This window comes from Megalobrama amblycephala, linkage group LG6 (assembly GCF_018812025.1).
Source record: "Megalobrama amblycephala isolate DHTTF-2021 linkage group LG6, ASM1881202v1, whole genome shotgun sequence".
Taxonomy (NCBI): domain Eukaryota; kingdom Metazoa; phylum Chordata; class Actinopteri; order Cypriniformes; family Xenocyprididae; genus Megalobrama; species Megalobrama amblycephala.
The window spans coordinates 25,032,394-25,052,748 of NC_063049.1; the positions used below are offsets into that span (position 1 = coordinate 25,032,394).

Consider the following 20,355-nt stretch of genomic DNA (forward strand, 5'->3'; position numbering starts at 1 on the left):
AAGAAGTCTTTTGTTCACCAAAGCTGTATTTATTTGATCAAAAAATATATATTGTGAAATATTACAATTTAAAATGTTACAATATTACAGTCTTCCTTGTCACATGATCATTTAGAAATCATATTAATATGCTGATTTGATGCTCAAGTAACACTTTTTATTATGAATTTAAGAAGACTTATGAAGACAGTTTTGCTGTTATATATATTATATATATATATATATATATATATATATATATATATATATATATATATATATATATATATATATATATATATATATATATATATATATACATATACACACATACTAGGCATGTGACGGTATAAAATTTTCATGTTGCGATTAATTGATGAAGCTTTTATCACGGTATACGGTATTATCACGATATTAAAATAAGTTGCAAAACAATTTGTCAGTTTAACAGGTTTAAGAACTCTTTTTGTAATAAAACAAAAACAACTCTGACCGAAATTTTCAAACAGATTAAAATGCAAAATAATTAGGCTATAAAGAACAACAGATAACACTTTATTTAATGCATTAACTAAGATTGAGCAATAGCTACATTTGTTACAGAAAGTGTTATTTTTTAATGTTAGTTTAGAAACACAACTGATCATTGTTAGTTTTTATCTCAGGTCCATTAAATAAGTTATTTTGATTTTAGTAATGTTATTAAACAGTAACTAAGAAATTAACATTAATTAATAATAATTAATACTTTATAAGTATTTTTATTGTCAGTTTAGTGATAATGAATTAACATGTTAACTAATGAAGCTGTGCGTTTTCAAAGTTTTACTGAACAATAACAAATAATCAGAACATTTCTAATCATTAGGGCATGTTGTAGTCCAGATTAAAATATAAAAATGTTTAGGTTTGAAAATAAATATCCTTTTAAGTCTTTTTTAAGTATTCAGTATTTGGTGCTGTGATGAACAACACTGAGATTACAAAAAAATGAATGGCTGTTTGAAGCATTTTAAAAACTTCACTAGCGCAGTTGCTTTGTTTGCGCGGTTTCCGTGGTAACCGCTGCACGCTGCTGTTCCATCAGCGCCCTCTGCTGTCAGAGAGTGAACGCGCACTTTCATTCAGCTCGTCTCCTTCACTCGTTCCGCCATGTGCCACATGCACGTTGGGATTGTTTACATCTGAGCGCGTGTCCTTTTGACGCAGAATACAGCGGTGTTGTGCATTTTATACGATTGATGGGTAAAGTATTCTTAATTGCCTTATAAAAAAAATTAATAATTGGTAATAAATTATTATTTACGGTATTCTGAAGTGCCCACGATTACAATATCGTGCATGTTCATTATCGCGATTTATCGCATTACCGAATATCGGCACAAGTCTAATATATATATATATATATATATACACACACACACACACACACACACACACACACACACACACACACACACACACACACACACGAGATAAATATATGATACATTTTTAATGTGCCTCAAGATGTGGCTCCTAATAAGACAACTAAAATAAGCTATAGACTGCAGCAATTGTTTAAGCGAGGTGCGCGCAGCCTCCCACACACATCAGAGCTTGATTACCCTCAGATCTACCTTGACAACAGAAAAAACAATGCAAGGGGGGAGAGAAGAAGAGAGAAAAGGCCCCCAGCACCAGTGGCAGTTGCACCTTAATTATCTCAATTTGAACCTCTAATGGTAAGATCGCACATTCACTGGAGGTGGTTAAAAGATGAAAAGCAGGGGTCCTCTCACAGGGAAGCCCTGAGTGCTTCTAGATGGTGTTTGTGAGAACAGGCCTTGGTTGCTAAGATACAAGAAGCACAATTGAGGGTCTGCACTTATAAGAGACATGTCAGAGTTGGATCTTGAGAGGTAACACAAACTCACTCCTTTGGTTGCATTTAAAAAAAAAAAAAAAAAAAAAAAAAAAACACAACAACACCCACACACCACACACTTCAACATTCCCAGAGCTTACACACATGGTTGTGAGCCCCCATTTGAAACTTGTAATGTCTTATGTCTTCAAGTAACCAAACAAGATCTGCAATAAAGTTTGTTGCCTACTACCTTACAATACAATGCACACTGAAACAAAATTTAACAAGGAAAAGTGTACGTTTCCTTGTTAAATTTAAACATGCTTCTACGTCCAGGCACTCACATAGTATTAAAATGCCTTTATCAGAGGGGCAACATATTTAAAACACAAATATATATTAATATGTCATATATCATTATAGATAATCTAGCAGTGCTATTTTAGTCATATTTTATATGTTGATAGACTTATTTGCATGTCTTATTTTTATTTATCAACACTAATTTTTTAACAGTGTTTACATTAAAATATATTCATTATTGCCATTACGGACACACCACCCATCTGCCAACAGCTCTAATTAATTATTATAATTATTAATAGGTATTATTAGAATGATGATAGCATTATTAATAATAATAATAATAATAATAATTCTTAGTGTCATTATTAATGATTACTGTTATTTTTTATTTTATTATAATGTATTATAATTACAATGCTATTATTAGTAATAGTAGTATTAGTAGCAATAATAATATTTGTATAATAATATTAGTAATAAAGCTGTCTTCAGTAGCAAATTAGTTTTTGCAGCAAAATTTCACTTATATATATTTTTTTTTTTCACTTATATACATTCAGTTGTAGATATATATATCTACAACTGAATGTATGTGATATAATGTAAACTGACTACTCAGACAATGTACATGTGCAGCACAAGTTGAGAAAAAGTTGACAGTATCAAGAGATCATCTGTGTGTGAGCTCTGCATTAGTCCCTAGAGGTGGTGCTTTATTCAGCGTGCCGCTGTGCAGAGCACGTAGTCAGCCTGGCCTGTTGGAAGGTTAAAGTCAACATGAAACAGAAGCAGTGATCGTCTTTTCTTCCCTATTGTGACATATACCAGTGAAACGGCTTCTAAAAGGGCTGGACTTGATTTTGTCTATCGGGAATTGATTGCTGTGATCTCACGCGAGCGACAGGTTGCCCTGCCCTCGCGCCAGTAAACACATCATCAGAGAAGAGATGTTGCAAGAGGAAGGGACAGTTATTTTGATTAAAGAATACAAGACCATGTGAATTAAAAAAAAAAAAAAAAAAAAATTATATATATAAATAAAAATGTACACGGATAAATCAAATAAAGGTGCCCTAGAACTTTTTTTAAAAAGATGTAATATAAGTCTAAGGTGTCCCCTGAATGTGTCTGTGAAGTTTCAGCTCAAAATACCCCATAGATTTTTTTTTAATTCATTTTTTTAACTGCCTATTTTGGGGCATCATTATAAATGAGCCGATTCAGGGCTACTGGCCCTTTAATTCTCGAGCTCAACGCCCACGGAGCTCGTGCTTGCCTTGAACAGTGCATAAACAAAGTTTACACAGCTAATATAACCCTCAAATGGATCTTTACAAAGTGTTCGTCATGCATGCGGCATGCATGCGTCAGATTATGTGAGTATTGTATACCGTTATATTGTTTACATTTGATTCTGAATGAGTTTGAGGCTGTGCTCTGTGGCTAACGGCTAATGCTACACTGTTGGGGAGATTTATAAAGAATGAAGTTGTGTTTATGCATTATACAGAGTGCAAGTGTTTAATAATGAAAATAGCGACGGCTCTCTTGTCTCCGTGAATACAGTAAGAAACGATGGTAACTTTAACCACATTTAACAGTACATTAGCATCATGCTAACAAAACATTTAGAAAGACAATTCAATTTACAAATATCACTAAAAATATCATGTAATCATGGATCATGTCAGTTATTATTGCTCCATCTGCCATTTTTCGCTATTGTTCTTGCTTGCTTACCTAGTCTGTTGATTCACCTGTGCAGATCCAGACGTTACTGGCTGCCCTTGTCTAATGCCTTTCATAATGTTGGGAACATGGGCTGGTATATGCAAATATTGGGGGCGTACATCCCGAATGTTACGTAACAGTCGGTGTTATGTTGAGATTCGCCTGTTCTTCGGAGGTCTTTTAAACAAATGAGATTTATATAAGAAGGAGGAAACAATGGAGTTTGAGACTCACTGTATGTCATTTCCATGTACTGAACTCTTGTTATTTGACTATGTCAAGATAAATTCAATTTTTCATTCAAGGGCACCTTTAAAATAATTACTGCAATATTCCATAAAAAAATAAGAATTGTCCATTTTGATTTGATGGTGACTTTAATGCTTCCATAGGGGTTGACTCAGAAAGGCAAATTAATAGCAGCTCTTTCAAGAAGGACAGGGAGGACATCTGTTTTGAATTCCAGTGGGTCTGCATGTTATAGAGTGGGGCAATTCAATTAAAGCAGCCACAAACCATGTTACAGCTGGAGATGTGCCATGCAGGACTCTGTCCACCTCTTCTGTTTTCCCCCTATAGGGAAGTGTCTATGCTAGCTCCTCTAACTGGGTCCCACCTCCAGGTTTAATGAAGCACACGGGGGAAATGGAGCTGGAGATTGTGAACTGTCGATGATCTGTAAGAAAATCCTTAAAAGCACCTTTGATTTGTTCTTATCCTTAAGTACATGCCGTTTTTCTTGTTGCCTGGTCCTGCTATAATGAAAGGATGTGCGGAAGACAACTTGTGGGATAGTTCAACCAAAAATTAAAATTGTCATCTTTTACTCACTCTCAAGTTGTTTCAAACTATACTTTACTTTGTTCTGCTGTACACAAAGGAAGATATATGGAAGAATGTTAGCATCCAAGCAGATCTCGCCCCCCTTTAACTACCATAGTAGGAAAAAAAAAATGGTAGTCAGTGGGGGGCGAGATCTGCTTGGCTACAAAAATTCTTCCAAATATCTTTGTTTGTGTTCAGCAGAACAAAGAAATTTATACAGGTTTGAAACAACTTGAGAGTGAGTAAACAATGACAGAATTTTCATCTTTGGGTGAACTATCCCTTTAAATACTAATTAAAAATAATTGCAAAGCAATATAATTTGCTACCAAAAGTTGCAAATAATTAACTGTACTTTATTTGTGCCAAAACAAGCCAGCTTTAGCCATTTGGTTTTAGAAGTGATTCCCAGTGCTTTTGGAAAAAATATGTGCTATGATCTGTACATATATGTTTAAAAAAAGAAATATAATAAATAGGACTAATCAATTTGTATTGAACCCAGGATGCCCTTTAAACCTCAACAGGGGATCTCACCTTGGCCATCATTTCTGACCTTTTAAAAAGCAGAACAGATCATCACAGCCAGATGAAAGCTAGTCATCTATGAGAGCACTCCTAATACATTCTTCATCCCAGGATTTCTATAAAACAACAACTATTGGAGAGTCCAGCTAGGTCCCGTGTAAACAGAGAGAGATCTGATATGCTAAAGACAACAGCATTGTGTGGAAAGAGCAACAAACACAGCAGCCCGTTCCCACACACACCATTCAAAGAGTCTGTATTTTCAATGAAAACATAATTATGTCTGAAGATAAAGGAGTTTAAAGCACATTTACTATAAAGATGTTATAACTGGAAGAGTCGAAAGATTGCTGAGCACAGCGGTTAAGCATACAAAATTATGAAAATCACCGCAGAGTTTACGTAAACTATTTTGAGGGCTATGTAAACTACTCACACTGATGAGAATTATACAATGTGTATATATATATGTATATGTATATATAAAATTATTGTGATGAGAATTTAAAAATAATAAAAAGTTACCTTAGAGTTACACACTGAAAAATCTGAATATTATTCGATTTTTAGAATTATTTTTAAAATTATATGAAGTCTTAATGATAATTTCAGAAAAAAATAATACTAATAAAATAAATCATTAAAAATAATCCAATGACTCAAGATTGCACCTTTTTTCACATACATGCAGTTAAAAGCTGCAGTTACTAGTCTCCAGAACTAAATTCATTAGATCTTTGTAATAGATTGCACTGTTTGAGATCACTGTATTTGATTGCATTTTTAAAAAAATGTTTCGTTCTTCGCACAAGGTTACTGCACAGGTTATTACGTAAAATATCCAAACATACATCATTAGTACGAGACACCTACTGACACATCACTCAACTTACCTTGACCAAATCACCCAGGGAGAAAAACTGAAGCATTTATCAGAACAATGTGTTAAATAAATCCACACAGAATTTAAGAAAGCACACTTTAAAGTATGTGCTCGACTACATCCAGAGGCTTTGCAGAGAAAACAAAAGTGTGAGTCATCAACTTTTGTTGCCTTCAGAAACACAGGAACATCAAAGTTCTTTCAAAATGACCTATAGCACTGACTGATAAACATTATTTCACACTTTTTTTCCCCTGACTCGTTATTTATTGGATTGGCAATCCTTATAAAGGTCTACTGAAATTCTCAGAACAAAAAAAAGTTACTAGAGAGCAAGTAAATACAGCAATTGAACCGTGCAGTAAATAAAAGCATGACCAACAGCACATTATTAGAATTTTGTCACTGCACTTTATAATTTAAAAAAAAAAAATGCTAACGTTGTTTTAAAAAGTATTTTTCTATTGCACATTTTTAAATCAATGTTTAAAATGTTCACTTTTTGCATTAAAATGTTGCACAAAACTGCACGTGTATATAGCAGTATCCATTCTGCTATAACATATTTAAGCAATCTATACACTCAACAAAAGATGGAAAACACGGAGTTGGAGCTGGAGCGGAGTGATTACAGAACACTTGAAATAGGTGAGGGGAAATGTGTCACTCCGCTCCCCTCACACAGCCCGGTCCAGACTGTCTGTCAGTCCCTGCGTTGATTCTAGCAATGTTTGATGCTTTAGCTTTTTTAGAATCTTATCTTTAAAAAAAAAAAAATATATATATATATATATATATATATATATATATATATATATATATATATATATATATATATATATATATATGAACGACCTAAATAAATGTTATCATTATTAACTTCTTGTTCTGTTGCCTGAAAACAATATAACACGGAATTGTGTGCAGAACTAAAACTAATCGCAGCCTAGTACCTACAAGGTCAAATCACAACCATGCCTGACAGAGCCTTAAGTGACTGACTGAATATGTAGCCTGTGTATGCAGGTAAATGATGAATACATAAATAAAATGAATTAATAATATATGGGTTACTTCAAATCCAAGCAATAAAGTAATAAAAGCCTAGACTGAACTCACCTGTTTCCACAAAAAGACGTCCCTTTCGTTTAACTTCCACGAGACCCCCACATGGATGGCAGACAGTATAATTCCAGTGATGACCGCTGCTCTCATCCGCACCGGCAGAAGTGTGTAAATGACATAGATGAAAAACATGGTCCACCAGATGCCTTCAGACGCGCTCCGCGGCTCCACCAGCAGCACGCCGATCACATGTACAGCCAGCACCAGCAAAATGAGCACATAGCAAACTATCCACATGTGATCCTGATGGAAGCCGTTCCTGTTGCACACGACAATCAGCGTGAGGATGAGTACGATTGCCGTGGAGAAAACCACCACGTAAGTGGCCCAAAAAGCCGCTCCAGCGCAGTGGAACCCCAGCATCACCGCGCACACCAGCACAAGAACGGCCATGAGCATCGTCAAACTGCTCTGGTTGAGTCGGAAGAAGTAGCGCTGGTAAAGCCTCTCCAACTTCTCCGACTGGAACTTCTTGGATTTGAAAATCTGCATCACGCTGTTGCAGCACGCGCTCATGGAAAAGTTCACTTCAGGCATGAGCTCCTCCTCTGGCTTGGACTTGGTTCTCCTGTCCTCCAAACCCAACTCCACGGACTTGGGTCTCACTTCTCCATCTCGGTACCTCGGGGACGATCGGTTATTGTTGCGACTCTCCTCTCCGTGTTCTTGCCAAGCAGACTTGGATCTGAAACTAACCCGGCTGACGGTGGTCGTGGCTCGGCCCGGTTGTCGCTCGAAGTCATCGTCCTCTCTCCATCGACTGTTGGACCGTATGAGCTTTTTGCAGGAGGATCTGGCCGAGTATGGACATCCGTTCGCCACGGACTCAGACTCGCCCCAAGCGGATCTGTGCTCCGTCCCTCCCCTCAGTACAGGAGCGCCAGCGCCGGGTGGGCTCACGCTGTTAGATCTGGACATGATCTCGACTACTACATGCACTTTATGACTACAGGGTGCGAAACATGGGGGTTTGACTCCCTGATTATTTCAGTTCAAAGAAAAGGTCAAGGGGGTCTTGCAAAGTTTGTTTCGTTGTTACATACGGTACAGCAATGTTTTCAAATAACGTTTCAGTAGCCACGAAAGTTAGTCCTATAAAAACAGAACAGAAATCGCCTTTGCTTGAGGAGGTGACCATAGCAACAGCTGCGTAATAATCCAACGATGCATAACTACTATCATTATTTATGAAATTATTATTGATTTACACTCCACGAATATAGCCTATAATGTAAGGCGCCATACGAACAGAAGCAGTTCAATGACAGATTTTGACAGAAAATTTGACTCCACTGCAAGTCAATTAATTATTCGTACACTGTATACATATGTCCATCAAATCAATCAAGTATATGATCCAAAATAAATCGTTTATAAACTAAAGAGGGGCTCATTATTTTAGTGAAATGTTATATTAGAGAGCCATTTTGCCAATTCAAGACACAACGTTGTAGTTGGTGATTTAAAACAAGAAAAGTAACGTTACATCAAAGTTATCTGTGAGATCTACACGTAAAAACTGAGATAGTAAAAGTGGTCCTGAAGAGTTTTTCATTGCAGCATTTCGCATATGCTTTTATAAAGTACAGGACCAATGTGAATGGAGTACAATTATTGAAGTCTCTGCGAAAGAGAAACGCATTTCGCTAATCAATTAGCTCATTTGACATCATTATTAATAAATAGAGGACTTTATATAATTAAATAGGCTATACAAAGTAGTCATTAGGGACACATCCTCAGTTGGCCAGAGCATTAGAGGACGTTAACGGCAGAGGGAGTAATTGTGCGCCACATTTCAATTCATAAACACAAACCACCTCTGGGTACAAATTACCATTCTCCAACCCCTCTGCGGAGATAAAAACAAAAGATAGCGAACGTAACGAAAGCACACAAGTATACAGTATATGTAAGTAGGCCTATATGTGGGTTTCAAAGTTTCAACACTAATAAAAGTTAGATAAGTTAGTCAGAGAGCGTATTTTCACCTGTCGCCGAGTAGACGCTAACAAACAGAAGTCGCTTTAGCAAGATGAGGTTACCATAACAACAGTAACGTTACGCTGCTCGCGAGCTTTCCATTGCGATCAGTTTCGGACGATCACTTTAGTATACATTTACTTATCACAAATGTGTCACAACTTCAGTGTTTAGTTTAAAAAGTCTTTCGGGTAACTGACATTTCGATAGCTGTGCTAGTGGCGCCAAATGACAATTTGCGTTAGCACGAGATTGTGCCCCCAACTCAATTTACATTGAATAATTTAGCAATTTCTTTCTAAAGAAAAAAAAAAGTCACTATTTAATTCGTACACTTCTTAAAGCCGCGTCGTTTAGTCCAAATCAATGAGAACTGACCCTACGCCCATCACGCTTGATCTCCACGTTTTCATGACAGGAGCAAATAGTGTCCGCAAAAGTGTGGTTTGGTGAGAGATGACCGCGCAGAGTACGACTCCATGGTGCGTACGCATTGATGCACTGATCCACACAAGCTGTACACCTGTGAATATGTGGTCGCAGCCCACTAGATGATTACATGATCACGATTGCAGTGAAAAACTGAGCTTTCCAACGCTCCTGCATGGTAAGTTGCGTCACCCCGAGATGACCTCACAAGTGTCCTTTAGCGAAGGAGTCTTCATCCGTGCTGTGCAGATAGGTATCTCCAAAGCTCCTGGTGCAGTAGCAGCAACATCATCAGCGCTGGCGTCTAGATGAGAGATGAATTGTCACGCCACAGGAGCGTCGAAACCGCCCTGCTCGAAAAGAGCCGCGTATTGACTGTGCCGGACGAGCTGCACGTCCTTTCCCTGCAGATTCTCAAGACCGAAGCACACAGAATTGATTAAGCGTTATCATCCGTTTTGGTGCTTCATGTCTTTGTATTGCCATTCAACCAAGTATGATCTTCAGGCCCCGCCTTACGTGCGACCCTATTGGATAGTTGGTCGCACAAGTTGCCAATCATTGTTCCTATTGGTCAACTTATGTGTCAGTGCACAGTGATTTGGATAAGTGGGCGGGACTACCTTCACAGCTGTATGTAAGTGACAGTGGTTATGTTCAGAACAGTTTAACACAACATAAAATAACAAAGTAGCAGAGGTTTTATATATATATATATTGTAAGCAACTTGCAAAATGAGGAGCATCATAAGAATTTTATTTATTGAGGTGACTGTATATTAAGCTACTCCTTTTATTCTCGGTTCTCATTCACGTTAAAGTGTGGTGAGCTTTTCTCTTGTGTTTTCTTGTGAGTTTATTTGGTAAATGAAGATGATTTATTCTGGAATATTCTATTCATCTTCTTCATCATCATGCTTGTCTGTAACCACAGTACCTTTGTGACATGCGAAGAGAATTAAACTTTTCTGTGACAGTCTGAGAAGACAAAAGATCTTACTGTTTGCAGTCAACAGAGTCATGCCTCCTCGGTTTTGTTTTGTTTTTTTCATAGGTCCCATGACTCCCATCCTTTAAACAGATGAGATGCTGAGATACAACCCCTAAGGAAATTTGCTTTTAAGCTATTTTTCCCCACTTTAATTCTGAACAAGCATGCTTTTTAGTCTTTAAAAACTCGTGTCAATTCTAAAACTTAAAAATCTGACATATAGATAGGACTGTAGAATAGCCTTGATCTCAGATTTTACACTGTGCATATGTATTAGATAAGAAAGCTGATTTTATAGACTTTTTTGGTAACACTTTACAACAAGATCATATTAGATAACGTTAGTTAATGCATTAACTATCATTAACTGACAATGAGTTATAGTATTTATTCATATTTGTTAATGTCAGTTAATAAAAATACAACTGCATTATTAAGTTCATGTTAGCTCTGGTTTATTAAAGGGTTAGTTCACCCAAAAATGAAAATTCTGTCATTAATTACTCACCCTCATGTCGTTCTACACCCATAAGAACTTCGTTCATCTTCTGAACACAAATTAAGATATTTTTTATGAAATCTGATGGCTCAGTGAGGCCACCGAACCTCTCAAGGGCCATAAATGTAAAAACATATTTAAAACAGTTCATGTGAGTTCAGTGGTTCTACCTTAATATAATAAAGTGACAAGAATATTTTTTGTGCGCCATAAAAAACAAAATAACGACTTTTCAACAATATCTCGTCATAGCCAATTTCAAAACACTGCTTCAGAGCTTTTACGAATTGAATCAGCGGTTCGGAGCGCCAAAGTCACGTGATTTCAGCAGTTTAGCCGTTTGATAGGACATCCGAATCACTGAATCGAAACAAAAGATTCGTAAAGCTCAGAAGCAGTGTTCACGAGATTGTTATTTTGTTTTTTTTGTTATTCTCGCCGCTTTATAATATTAAGGTAGAACCACTGAACTCACATGAACTGTTTTAAATATGTTTTTAGTACCTTTATGGATCTTAAAGGCGCTAAAGAGGATCTTTTCGCCGACTGAGAAACCAAAGACTGTTAGTGAGTTTTTGAAAATTTCGAGGGAACGCCTCCCAAAACTCGTGCACGAGTATTGGAACACGAGTGTTTACCACCGGCATTCGCTGTGTCGTGTTAGTGGATTCATTATGTCGGACTCACCGCAAGTAACTCATAATCTGTAGTTGTTACTCCTGTCTCCTGACAAAAACATTGCATGCGGCGCCTGTGGAGTGTGGAAAGTTACTGGAGCGCGCAGCCGCACGTACGTCTCTTACAAGGAACGTCACGACAGTGATTGACAAGCCAGAGGGCCAATCCGCGCACGTCTCTCACAAGGAACGTCACGGCAGTGATTGACAAACCAGAGGGCCAATCGTTTACGCGATGATCGCGTAAACGATTGGCTGATGTTTTTAAGGCCCTACCTCGTGCACAGATGATGTATATTAATATTATTCCTTTCAGTGCACCTAATAAATAGTCTTTTATCAGTTAGTAAAGACAGTTTCAAGTAATATTGCAAAAATGCATAAAACAAAACATCCTCTTTAGCACCTTTAAGAGGTTCGGTGGCATTACTCTCAACAGAGGCCTCACTGAGCCATCGGATTTCATCAAAAATATCTTAATTTGTATTCAGAAGATGAACAAAGGTCTTATGGGTGTAGAATGACATGAGGGTGAGTAATAAATTACATTATTTTCATTTTTGGGTGAACTAACCCTTTAAATAAAATTAACAGATAGAACTTCTGATTTTAATAATATATCACTAAACGTTGAAATTAACATGAACAAAGATTAACCTAATTGAAGTATTTTCCACTGATAGTTCATGTTAACAAATGTAGTTAACTAAAGTTAAAAATGGCTTCTTATTGGAAAGTGTTACCAATTATTTTATATAATAACAGAAAGCATATAACTGTTCATTCAGCTTTACAAAATTTTACAAATAACAAAATAAGCACATCAGTGTCACATCAGTTAATGTGGGCTTAGGGCTAAAGTTCCAATGAAATTCAAAATGTGAAAACAACAACAACAAAAAATAGTTTATAATTAATAACTTTTTTAAACAACAGATATATTTATTAATTCGTCTTATTCTAAAAATTAATTATTGTAATTATTCAAATGGCAATGTTACTTTAGTGAAATAAGCTTAATGTATTTGATAGTGTTTTTATATAGAAGTAAATTAACCCCAAGAAACAAGTACATCAGACCTCATGCTGGAGTTAGAAACAGATCTCTACTGCCATCATGTGAAGGAAGGATGAACATGGTAACCAAGAGTGAACAACTATAATCCCCATTTACTATAATAATGTATTTAGTCTACTAGGGGAAACGTAATATGTGTTTAATTGTAAATATACTCACATAAAGTGAAATAAAGACACAATACTTCTAATTACACTACAGGTTAAATACTAAAATATGAGGAAGAAAATGCATTTGATTTTATAGAGGCACATATCCTGTATTTATATTGACACAAACTAGCTTTGCTTCCCATGTTATGGTTTATTGTAAATATATATCATCGTATTACTATTCATACAAAGTTTGCTGGTCCCATGCAGATTTTTAATATCAAAAGCTTAACAATGTTGGCGTTTTTATTTGAGTTAAGGGTCATGCTTCTATTAACCAAGGTACAGCCACACCACTTTTACATGCAGTGTTATTCAAAGTTGCACTCCAGCTTTTCACAAGCATCCATTCATCCCATGCTAATCGTTTCATGAATCGCCTTGATAAGGAGAACAGGCTTACCACTTTGTAAGAAAGACTCTGTGCAATAATGTGGCTCACACTTCTATAAGAGAGATTTGTTTGCATTGGGAAAGTTGGAAGTTGGCTGTTCAATTAGGCAGACGGGCAATGAAGCGTTAAGTTAGTCTTGACTCTCAGCTTTCTCTCCACATTATTAGATTTGACTCATTGGAGAAGCATGACTGGAGGCACTCAAATCCAATTGGCCCCCGTTAGCCGAGGCTTGTGCTCTCTTCTGCTCGGCATGCGCTCCCGTAGCTCTCTCCTCTCCTGGCCAAACACTTCCACATCACCAGCTGTAAAAGCTCCTAAAGTGTCAGCTGTAATCTCCTATGACAGAAATGCACATCTAGTACATTAGTAGTATTGACTGTGAGGTCCGAACCCAGCAACTCAGCCAATTTTTTTTGGGCGATACACCTCTTTTCTGAGCAAACGGCCACAAACCAACAATATATATCCAATACTGAATAGAACAACCGATTAATATTGATCCTTTTAAGAAACACGGCACAAAACAAACAAAGAAGTAAATGCTAACAGTAATCATGATGGGAACGTAAGCAGTGTAAAAGTCGAGTACAGTTTGAGTTATGAATCATACTAAAAGGAATGAGTTGAGGGAAAACTAGATTCAGGTGTCTGAAATACAGTGTACAGAACACACAATACAGGAGAATTATGGAACATTTCTTCTGGTTAAAACAACCAGACGCAGCTATAACTGTATTTATGCCCTTTTTGAATTATATTTGCTACAATATTTGGTCAGTAATTCTACATTTATCCAAAATAATAAAAAAAAAGTCACACAGTAGCTGATGTATTAGTATGGTAACAACATTCCCCTCCCTCTAAACTGAGGAAAAGCCATTTGTGTAGTTACAGGATTTCTAAAATCACCATCTGAACAGTTCTTGACCAAAATAATATTGTTAACAATCATTCTGCATATCTGGCCTGTTTATCGACAAAAAGGCCTTGTCTTCTTTTTAAAAAAATCTGTAAAGTGTGGCTTTTAAAGGTTATCCGCTTGTTTCTGTTTTCGATGCGATCAGTCTGCTGTGTGCGGCGCGAGTTATTCCACTTTGCTGTACTCCTCCACGTGACCCAAAACTTTCTTCCTCTGGCGCATCATGTGGAAGTAGAGCTGAGGGAATACTGAGGAACACGGACAAAGACGGTCATTAACAGGAACAGAGCTGTTCATTCACTGGACAAGAATCGAGCTTCAAGAGATTTTGCTACACATGTTCAACTGAGCAATCTGATCATTTACGGATGGAAGATATCAAAACAAAGCAATCCGAGTTAAAACTTACAAGGGATGTAGGAGATCATGATGAGGATGAGGAAGGTGTGGTAGTCGAAGGAGAAGTTGTACTTGTTAGGCAAGGTGATGGAGTAGAGCCCTGTTTTTTGTACGTATGGCAGCGCGGCGTAGATCGTCAAAAGTTCCCCCGCCACTCCCATAGGGTACAGCACAATAAAAAATGTGTACCTGTGAAGATCATAATATGTAAAACACACTTTTCTACGATTAAAAAGCCGGTGGACTGACTCTGAGAAGCTTCACCTTGCCCATTTGATGAGGTAAGGCAGATGGTTGAGCAGGCTGAAGGTGTAGAAAGAGTAACGGATGATCTCTGTGACCGTCCAGGCCACCACAAAAAGGAGAACACTGTCTTCACTTTGGACCTAAAACGAGAGCGAACTTTAAGTCACAAGGGGTAGAGACAGATCTCCTCAACAAGCCGCAAAATTTAGTCGAGAACCATGCAGTTATGTCTGCTACCATTTAATTGCAATTCACTGAGGCTACTCGACACACAAAGATGGACTACTGAGAACATCAGAAACAGAAGCACTTCAAAACGCATCCAGGCCTGTCAAAGGCTCCAAAATTGCCTCTACACACATACAGGCTTGAAAGAAGGTTATTTTAGCAAGAGAAGCATACACAGGCACACCTGACACCTTGCATATTAGTGTTATTCTCTAGTTTTGGTTCAAGCAGGTTTCTCGTAGGAATAACTTACAGACCTATAAACTTCAGCTCAGACGTCTTTCTCTGGGATAGACAATCAAAACCTGATTCTTAGTAACAAAGAACTTTAAAGGTGAATGCAATTAAATAACCTTTTCTTAACACTAAAATTCTACTCATTTTGGCTCTCGATGAGCATTGAAATATTAAAACAGCTGTTGAAATCCATTAGATCCACTAGATGGCAGTAGAGTAGAGCCAATGAGACAATCATGGAACTATTGCTCATTATGGCATAAGGAACATTAAAGGATTAGTTCACTTTCAAAATAAAATTTCCTGATAATTTATTCACCCCCATGTCATCCAAGATGTTCATGTCTTTCTTTCTTCAGTTGAAAAGAAATTATGGTTTTTGATGAAAACATTCCAGGAGTTTTCTCCATACAGTGGACTTCAATGGAGCCTACAGTTTCAGTGCAGCTTCAAAGCATTTTACGTGATCCCAGACAAGGAATAAGTGTCTTATCTAGAGAAACCATCACAATCACAACGAAAAATAAAATTTTATACATTTTAACCATAAATGCTCATCTTGAACTAGCTCTCTTCTTCTTCTCTATTTGAATTCCAGCAGTGTAGACACTGCTAAGTATAATACTGCCCTCCTCAGGTCAAAGTTTGAATTAAATTGCCATATACAATATGCTAGTGAAAGTATATAACAATTAGTTCAAACTTTGACCTGTGGAGGGCAGTAATACACTTAGCAGCGTCTACACTGCTGGAATTCTAATAGAGAAGAAGAAGAAAGCTAGTTCAAGATGAGCATTTATGGTTAAACGAAAATGAGTGATGGTTTCTCTAGATAAGACCCTTATTCCTCGTCTGGGATCGTGTAGAATGCTTTGAAACTGAAACTAATTTTGACATTTAACTGTTTGGAGGCCATTGAAGTCCACTATATGGAGAAAAATCCTGGAATGTTTTCATCAAAAACCTTAATTTATTTTTGAATGAAGAAAGAAGGACATGGACATCTTGGATGACATGGGGGTGAGTAAATTATCAGGAAATTTTAATTAGAAAGTGAACTAATCCTTTAATAATAATAATAATAATAATAATAATGTGAGATATTTATTGTAGATGATTACTTGATACTGAATTTTCATAACCAGGTTTTTCTTAATCATGGGAATACTAATTAGACTTGACATCATCATATTATCATAATTAATCATAATATAGCATTAGACAATAGGTCACCTGAACTAGTAACACATCTGTGTTATTGTTAACTAAAACTTTTCATTCATTAAGTTTAAGCTGAAATATGATATATATAAATAATAAATAAGATGAAGTTGATGTAATAATAAATAAATCATAAACTAAAGATAAATAGAAATATATATATAAAAAAAAAAATAGAAATCACAAAAGCACAAATTTACAAAATTATTAAAACTTAAACAAAAATGAAAACTGAAAATATAAAAAAATGGAATTTAAAATACGAGTAAATACTATAATAGTGTATAAATCATTTTAAAATAACTGACACATTCAAGTTAAACAAACTTACTTCTCTAACACTGTGTGTCACTGCCCAGGTAAGGAACACCCGTGACAACACTTGAAACCCAGTCAGGACCACCGAGGAGGGAACAATTCCTTCATGAAATTTAGAATGTTAAGTAAAGAGATTAATCATTTGTGTTTTTACAGTGTGGGTCTAATCAAAGTAAGAAAGAATAGAAACCATTATACTACACACTGAGATAGACATAATAAGATGGAAATGAATCACTATAATAAGATCATTTAAGAGTAGGGACGGTTATGATATGACAGAGAGTGCTGCAGGACTGGTTGTTTGCGCTGGGAAAGGTCACATTACGCTTTAAGTCCCAGATAATGAGGTGTGGACTGTGAACTCTACCCTCCACGGGTGCAGTGAGTCTCTTTATCACATTATCACTGTCAGACTGGCAGAGAAAGCAGCAGCCTTGCTGGCGATGGCACTGCTGGGTTAAAAAAAGCTTCCCTTGTATAGACAATCTGATCTATATACTGCGCTGAGTGTATATTTATAGTAGAAATTAATAAGAGACTGTTATTAGCAGCTGGTGCACTTACCCACGGCACAATGCAATATCTGTGAAGAGAGCAAAGAACAAAGATTATAAGGTGCACTCAGCCTCTAGGAAATATCATTTTTAATATAAAGAATAATCAAATAAAACAACACTGCAGGGTGGGAGAATTGCATATATTTACATAATGTGAAATTAGACAAAATTCTGGTTTGGCTTTGGGCTGAAAAAAAAAAAATCCCTTAAATATTTTTACTTTTCAAAAGTTAGGGGTCTGTTATTAGATTTATTAATGTTTTTGAAAGACATCTCTTATGCTCACCAAGGCTGCATATATTTAAAACAGTAATATTGTGAGAGATTATTACCATTTAAAAATGTAAATTAAATTTATTCATGTGATGGTAAAGCAGCCATTACTCCAGTCTTCAGTCACATGATGTAAATGCCTTAGCTCTCACTTTTTTTATTTCGAGGGATAGTTCACCTAAAAATGAAAATTCTGTCATCTTTTACTCACCCTCAAGTTGTTCCAAACCTGTATGAATTTCTTTCTTCTGCTGAGCAACAAACCAAGATATTTTGAAGAATATGGGTAACCAAACAGTGGAAAAAATACTATGGAAGTCACTGGGGCCCATCAACTGTTTGGTTAGCGACATTCTTCAAAATATCTTCTTGTGTGTTCAGCAGAAGAAAGAAATTCATATACAGTAGGTTTGAAACAACTTGAGGGTGAATAGATGACTTTTCATTTTTGGGTGAGCTATCCCTTTAATGCATCCTTGCTGAAGTATTAATACTTTTAACCAAAGTGACTTATAATAAATAAATAAATAAATAAATTATTATTTTGACACAATTTTTACATTTGCAAACAAAAAATATAGCTAAATAGGGAGCTAATATAGCTCCTATACTACTCACCTCAAGGAGTGCACCAGTCTGAAAGAATTTTAAGGGCTTCTCTATGGAGTAATAAAGACCATGGTAACTTCCTCTGGCAAGGTATGCTCGAACAAGACCAACTGCAATCACCAGCCATCTAGATAGGAAAAGATTCATAGAGTAACTCTGTTGTGCCACTTGTCCTTGCTTTGAGAAAGGAGGACATTTCCGCAATGCACACAAACGTGGGACTGCATGCAAATCTCTAACAACACAGCAGTTAGTGGCCAGTAGTGGCATGTAACAGTCTCATTCAAATACATATTTATTGCTATATACATGCATTGATGTAGAATATATAATATGTTCTGGTTTTCCCTTCTTTTATACCATATCCGTCACAATCAAAAATGTGCAGCTCTTGATATAAAATGATAAAGTATAAAAACCATAATACTAGCAGGAGCACATCACATCATTATCTGAATATCACCAAAAATCAGATTGACTTAAGTGAGGCAAAGCTAATAAATGAAACAGAATAACACACAGGACTGTTTTGAAATTACTAGACAAAGTTTATATAATATAGTTAGTTCATTTGAGATATCATGAAATGGTCTCTAACTGATAAGATTTGACTGAATTGCACCATCAAACTACTCCAACAGACATTGCGAAAATGTAGAAAACCAGGTTTGGTCACTGCTGATGCAACCGCCTTGGGAAGTTCGATTAATCTGAGCGAATCACTTCGTTCGAACTCTCTGTGGTTCTTCCTATACAGTCGAGTGAGTCGCAAACGATTCTATTCAATCGAATCGCTAAAAAGAACCATTACAGTAGAACGGTTCGTCATTTCCAGGCATGGAAAAGGAGAGGATATAAAATCTTAAAAGTCATGGAGTCTTCTGTGGTGATATTTTTTACTAACTATGCTCAGCTGACAAATATTTAATCACTCTGTGCGTATGAGTGCAGTCACTAAAAATAAAGACTCAAAACTGATTTAACGAATCAAGTGATTAAACGAATCGTTCGTTCAGATAAAATGAAAACCCGGTGTTTAAGTACTCGCTTTCGACGTTTCACATTTGCAGTAAAACAGATTTAAGTTTATCACATTTATATTATGAACATATAGATTATATCATCTATATAAAATGTTTCAAATATTTGTTTATGGTTTCAACCCATCTAAAAATGCAGACGAGTGATTTAGAAATTGGTCCTGGCAAATCGATTCGTTCATTGTGCAACAGTTTCGGGTTTGCATACAAAGGGTAAGGTGCATTTCAGTTCATTGTATCAACTGATAAATTAACAAATACAGTAAATTCACTCGTACTTCCATACATGACCAGACCAGCGACTGAAAAACAACAACAGTGCAGCCCTGAAGACTCAATGGCGTGTTAAATAGGCGTTAATAGGCTTAACGTTGCCAAAAATTGAATAATGTTTAAAGAGAATAATTTCTACGTATTTCAATTTCAAATCAAACAGTGCAAAATCATGCAATATAAACTCAAAGGGGAGGTAACCGCGATTCGGTCAAACACTAGTGCTGCATGAAATCATTCATTCTGACTGTCACACGCTCGAACAGAGAGAGCACGGAAGCGCGTTTAATGTCCATCATACCCTGCTGTCATAACCACGTTGTAAATGACCAGATAAGCGATGGCCAGCGTGCCGGGTCCCTTTTTCCTCTTGTTACTGGAGTCGCTGTGCGCTGTTCTGCTGGTCCCCATGGCAGGTGCCGACATGACTGAACTATCATGAGAAAAACTGGATCATCCAAATGGTCCCGGTGAATAAAGGCGTGTGGCCTTGCTGACATGTATAGAAGGTGCTTATGAATGGAGCGCCCCCTGGCGAGGACAGAGTGTACATGATGTTTTGTGTATTACATAGTTGCAGTTTGGATTCGCCTTATTGAC

The 20,355-nt window shown here is 36.5% G+C and overlaps 2 protein-coding genes across 3 annotated transcripts in view; both read right to left on the bottom strand.

Annotated features, from left to right (window-relative positions):
* Positions 1-10,173, bottom strand: part of adcy5 (adenylate cyclase 5) — a 116,064-nt gene extending 105,891 nt beyond the window's left edge. Inside the window, exon 1 of one of the 2 annotated variants that reach the window (XM_048193543.1) lies at positions 7,221-10,173. In XM_048193543.1, the coding sequence (XP_048049500.1) occupies positions 7,221-8,144 (924 nt within the window). In that variant the 5' untranslated portion in view covers positions 8,145-10,173. The remainder of the gene's footprint in view (positions 1-7,220) is intronic. The other variant, XM_048193544.1, reaches the window with a different exon arrangement.
* Positions 10,174-13,166: 2,993 nt separating this feature from the next.
* Positions 13,167-20,279, bottom strand: hacd2 (3-hydroxyacyl-CoA dehydratase 2). Its single transcript, XM_048193547.1, has 7 exons — positions 20,057-20,279; positions 18,452-18,569; positions 17,568-17,586; positions 17,014-17,102; positions 15,015-15,136; positions 14,761-14,939; positions 13,167-14,599 (listed from the first exon to the last, which is right to left on the bottom strand). The coding sequence occupies exons 1-7, from the start codon at positions 20,179-20,181 to the stop codon at positions 14,517-14,519; spliced, it is 735 nt and encodes a 244-aa protein (XP_048049504.1). The 5' UTR covers positions 20,182-20,279; the 3' UTR covers positions 13,167-14,516.
* Between the last annotated feature and the right edge of the window lie 76 nt (positions 20,280-20,355).

Excerpts from the sequence above, each read along its gene's own strand:
- hacd2 (XM_048193547.1), bottom strand. The coding sequence starts at position 20,181 with ATGTCGGCACCTGCCATGGGGACCAGCAGAACAGCGCACAGCGACTCC. Across the intron at positions 18,570-20,056 it reads AACGTGGTTATGACAGCAGG|ATGGCTGGTGATTGCAGTTG; the intron begins GTATGATGGACA and ends TTTCCTATCTAG. Across the intron at positions 15,137-17,013 it reads TGACACACAGTGTTAGAGAA|GTCCAAAGTGAAGACAGTGT; the intron begins GTAAGTTTGTTT and ends CTCTCGTTTTAG.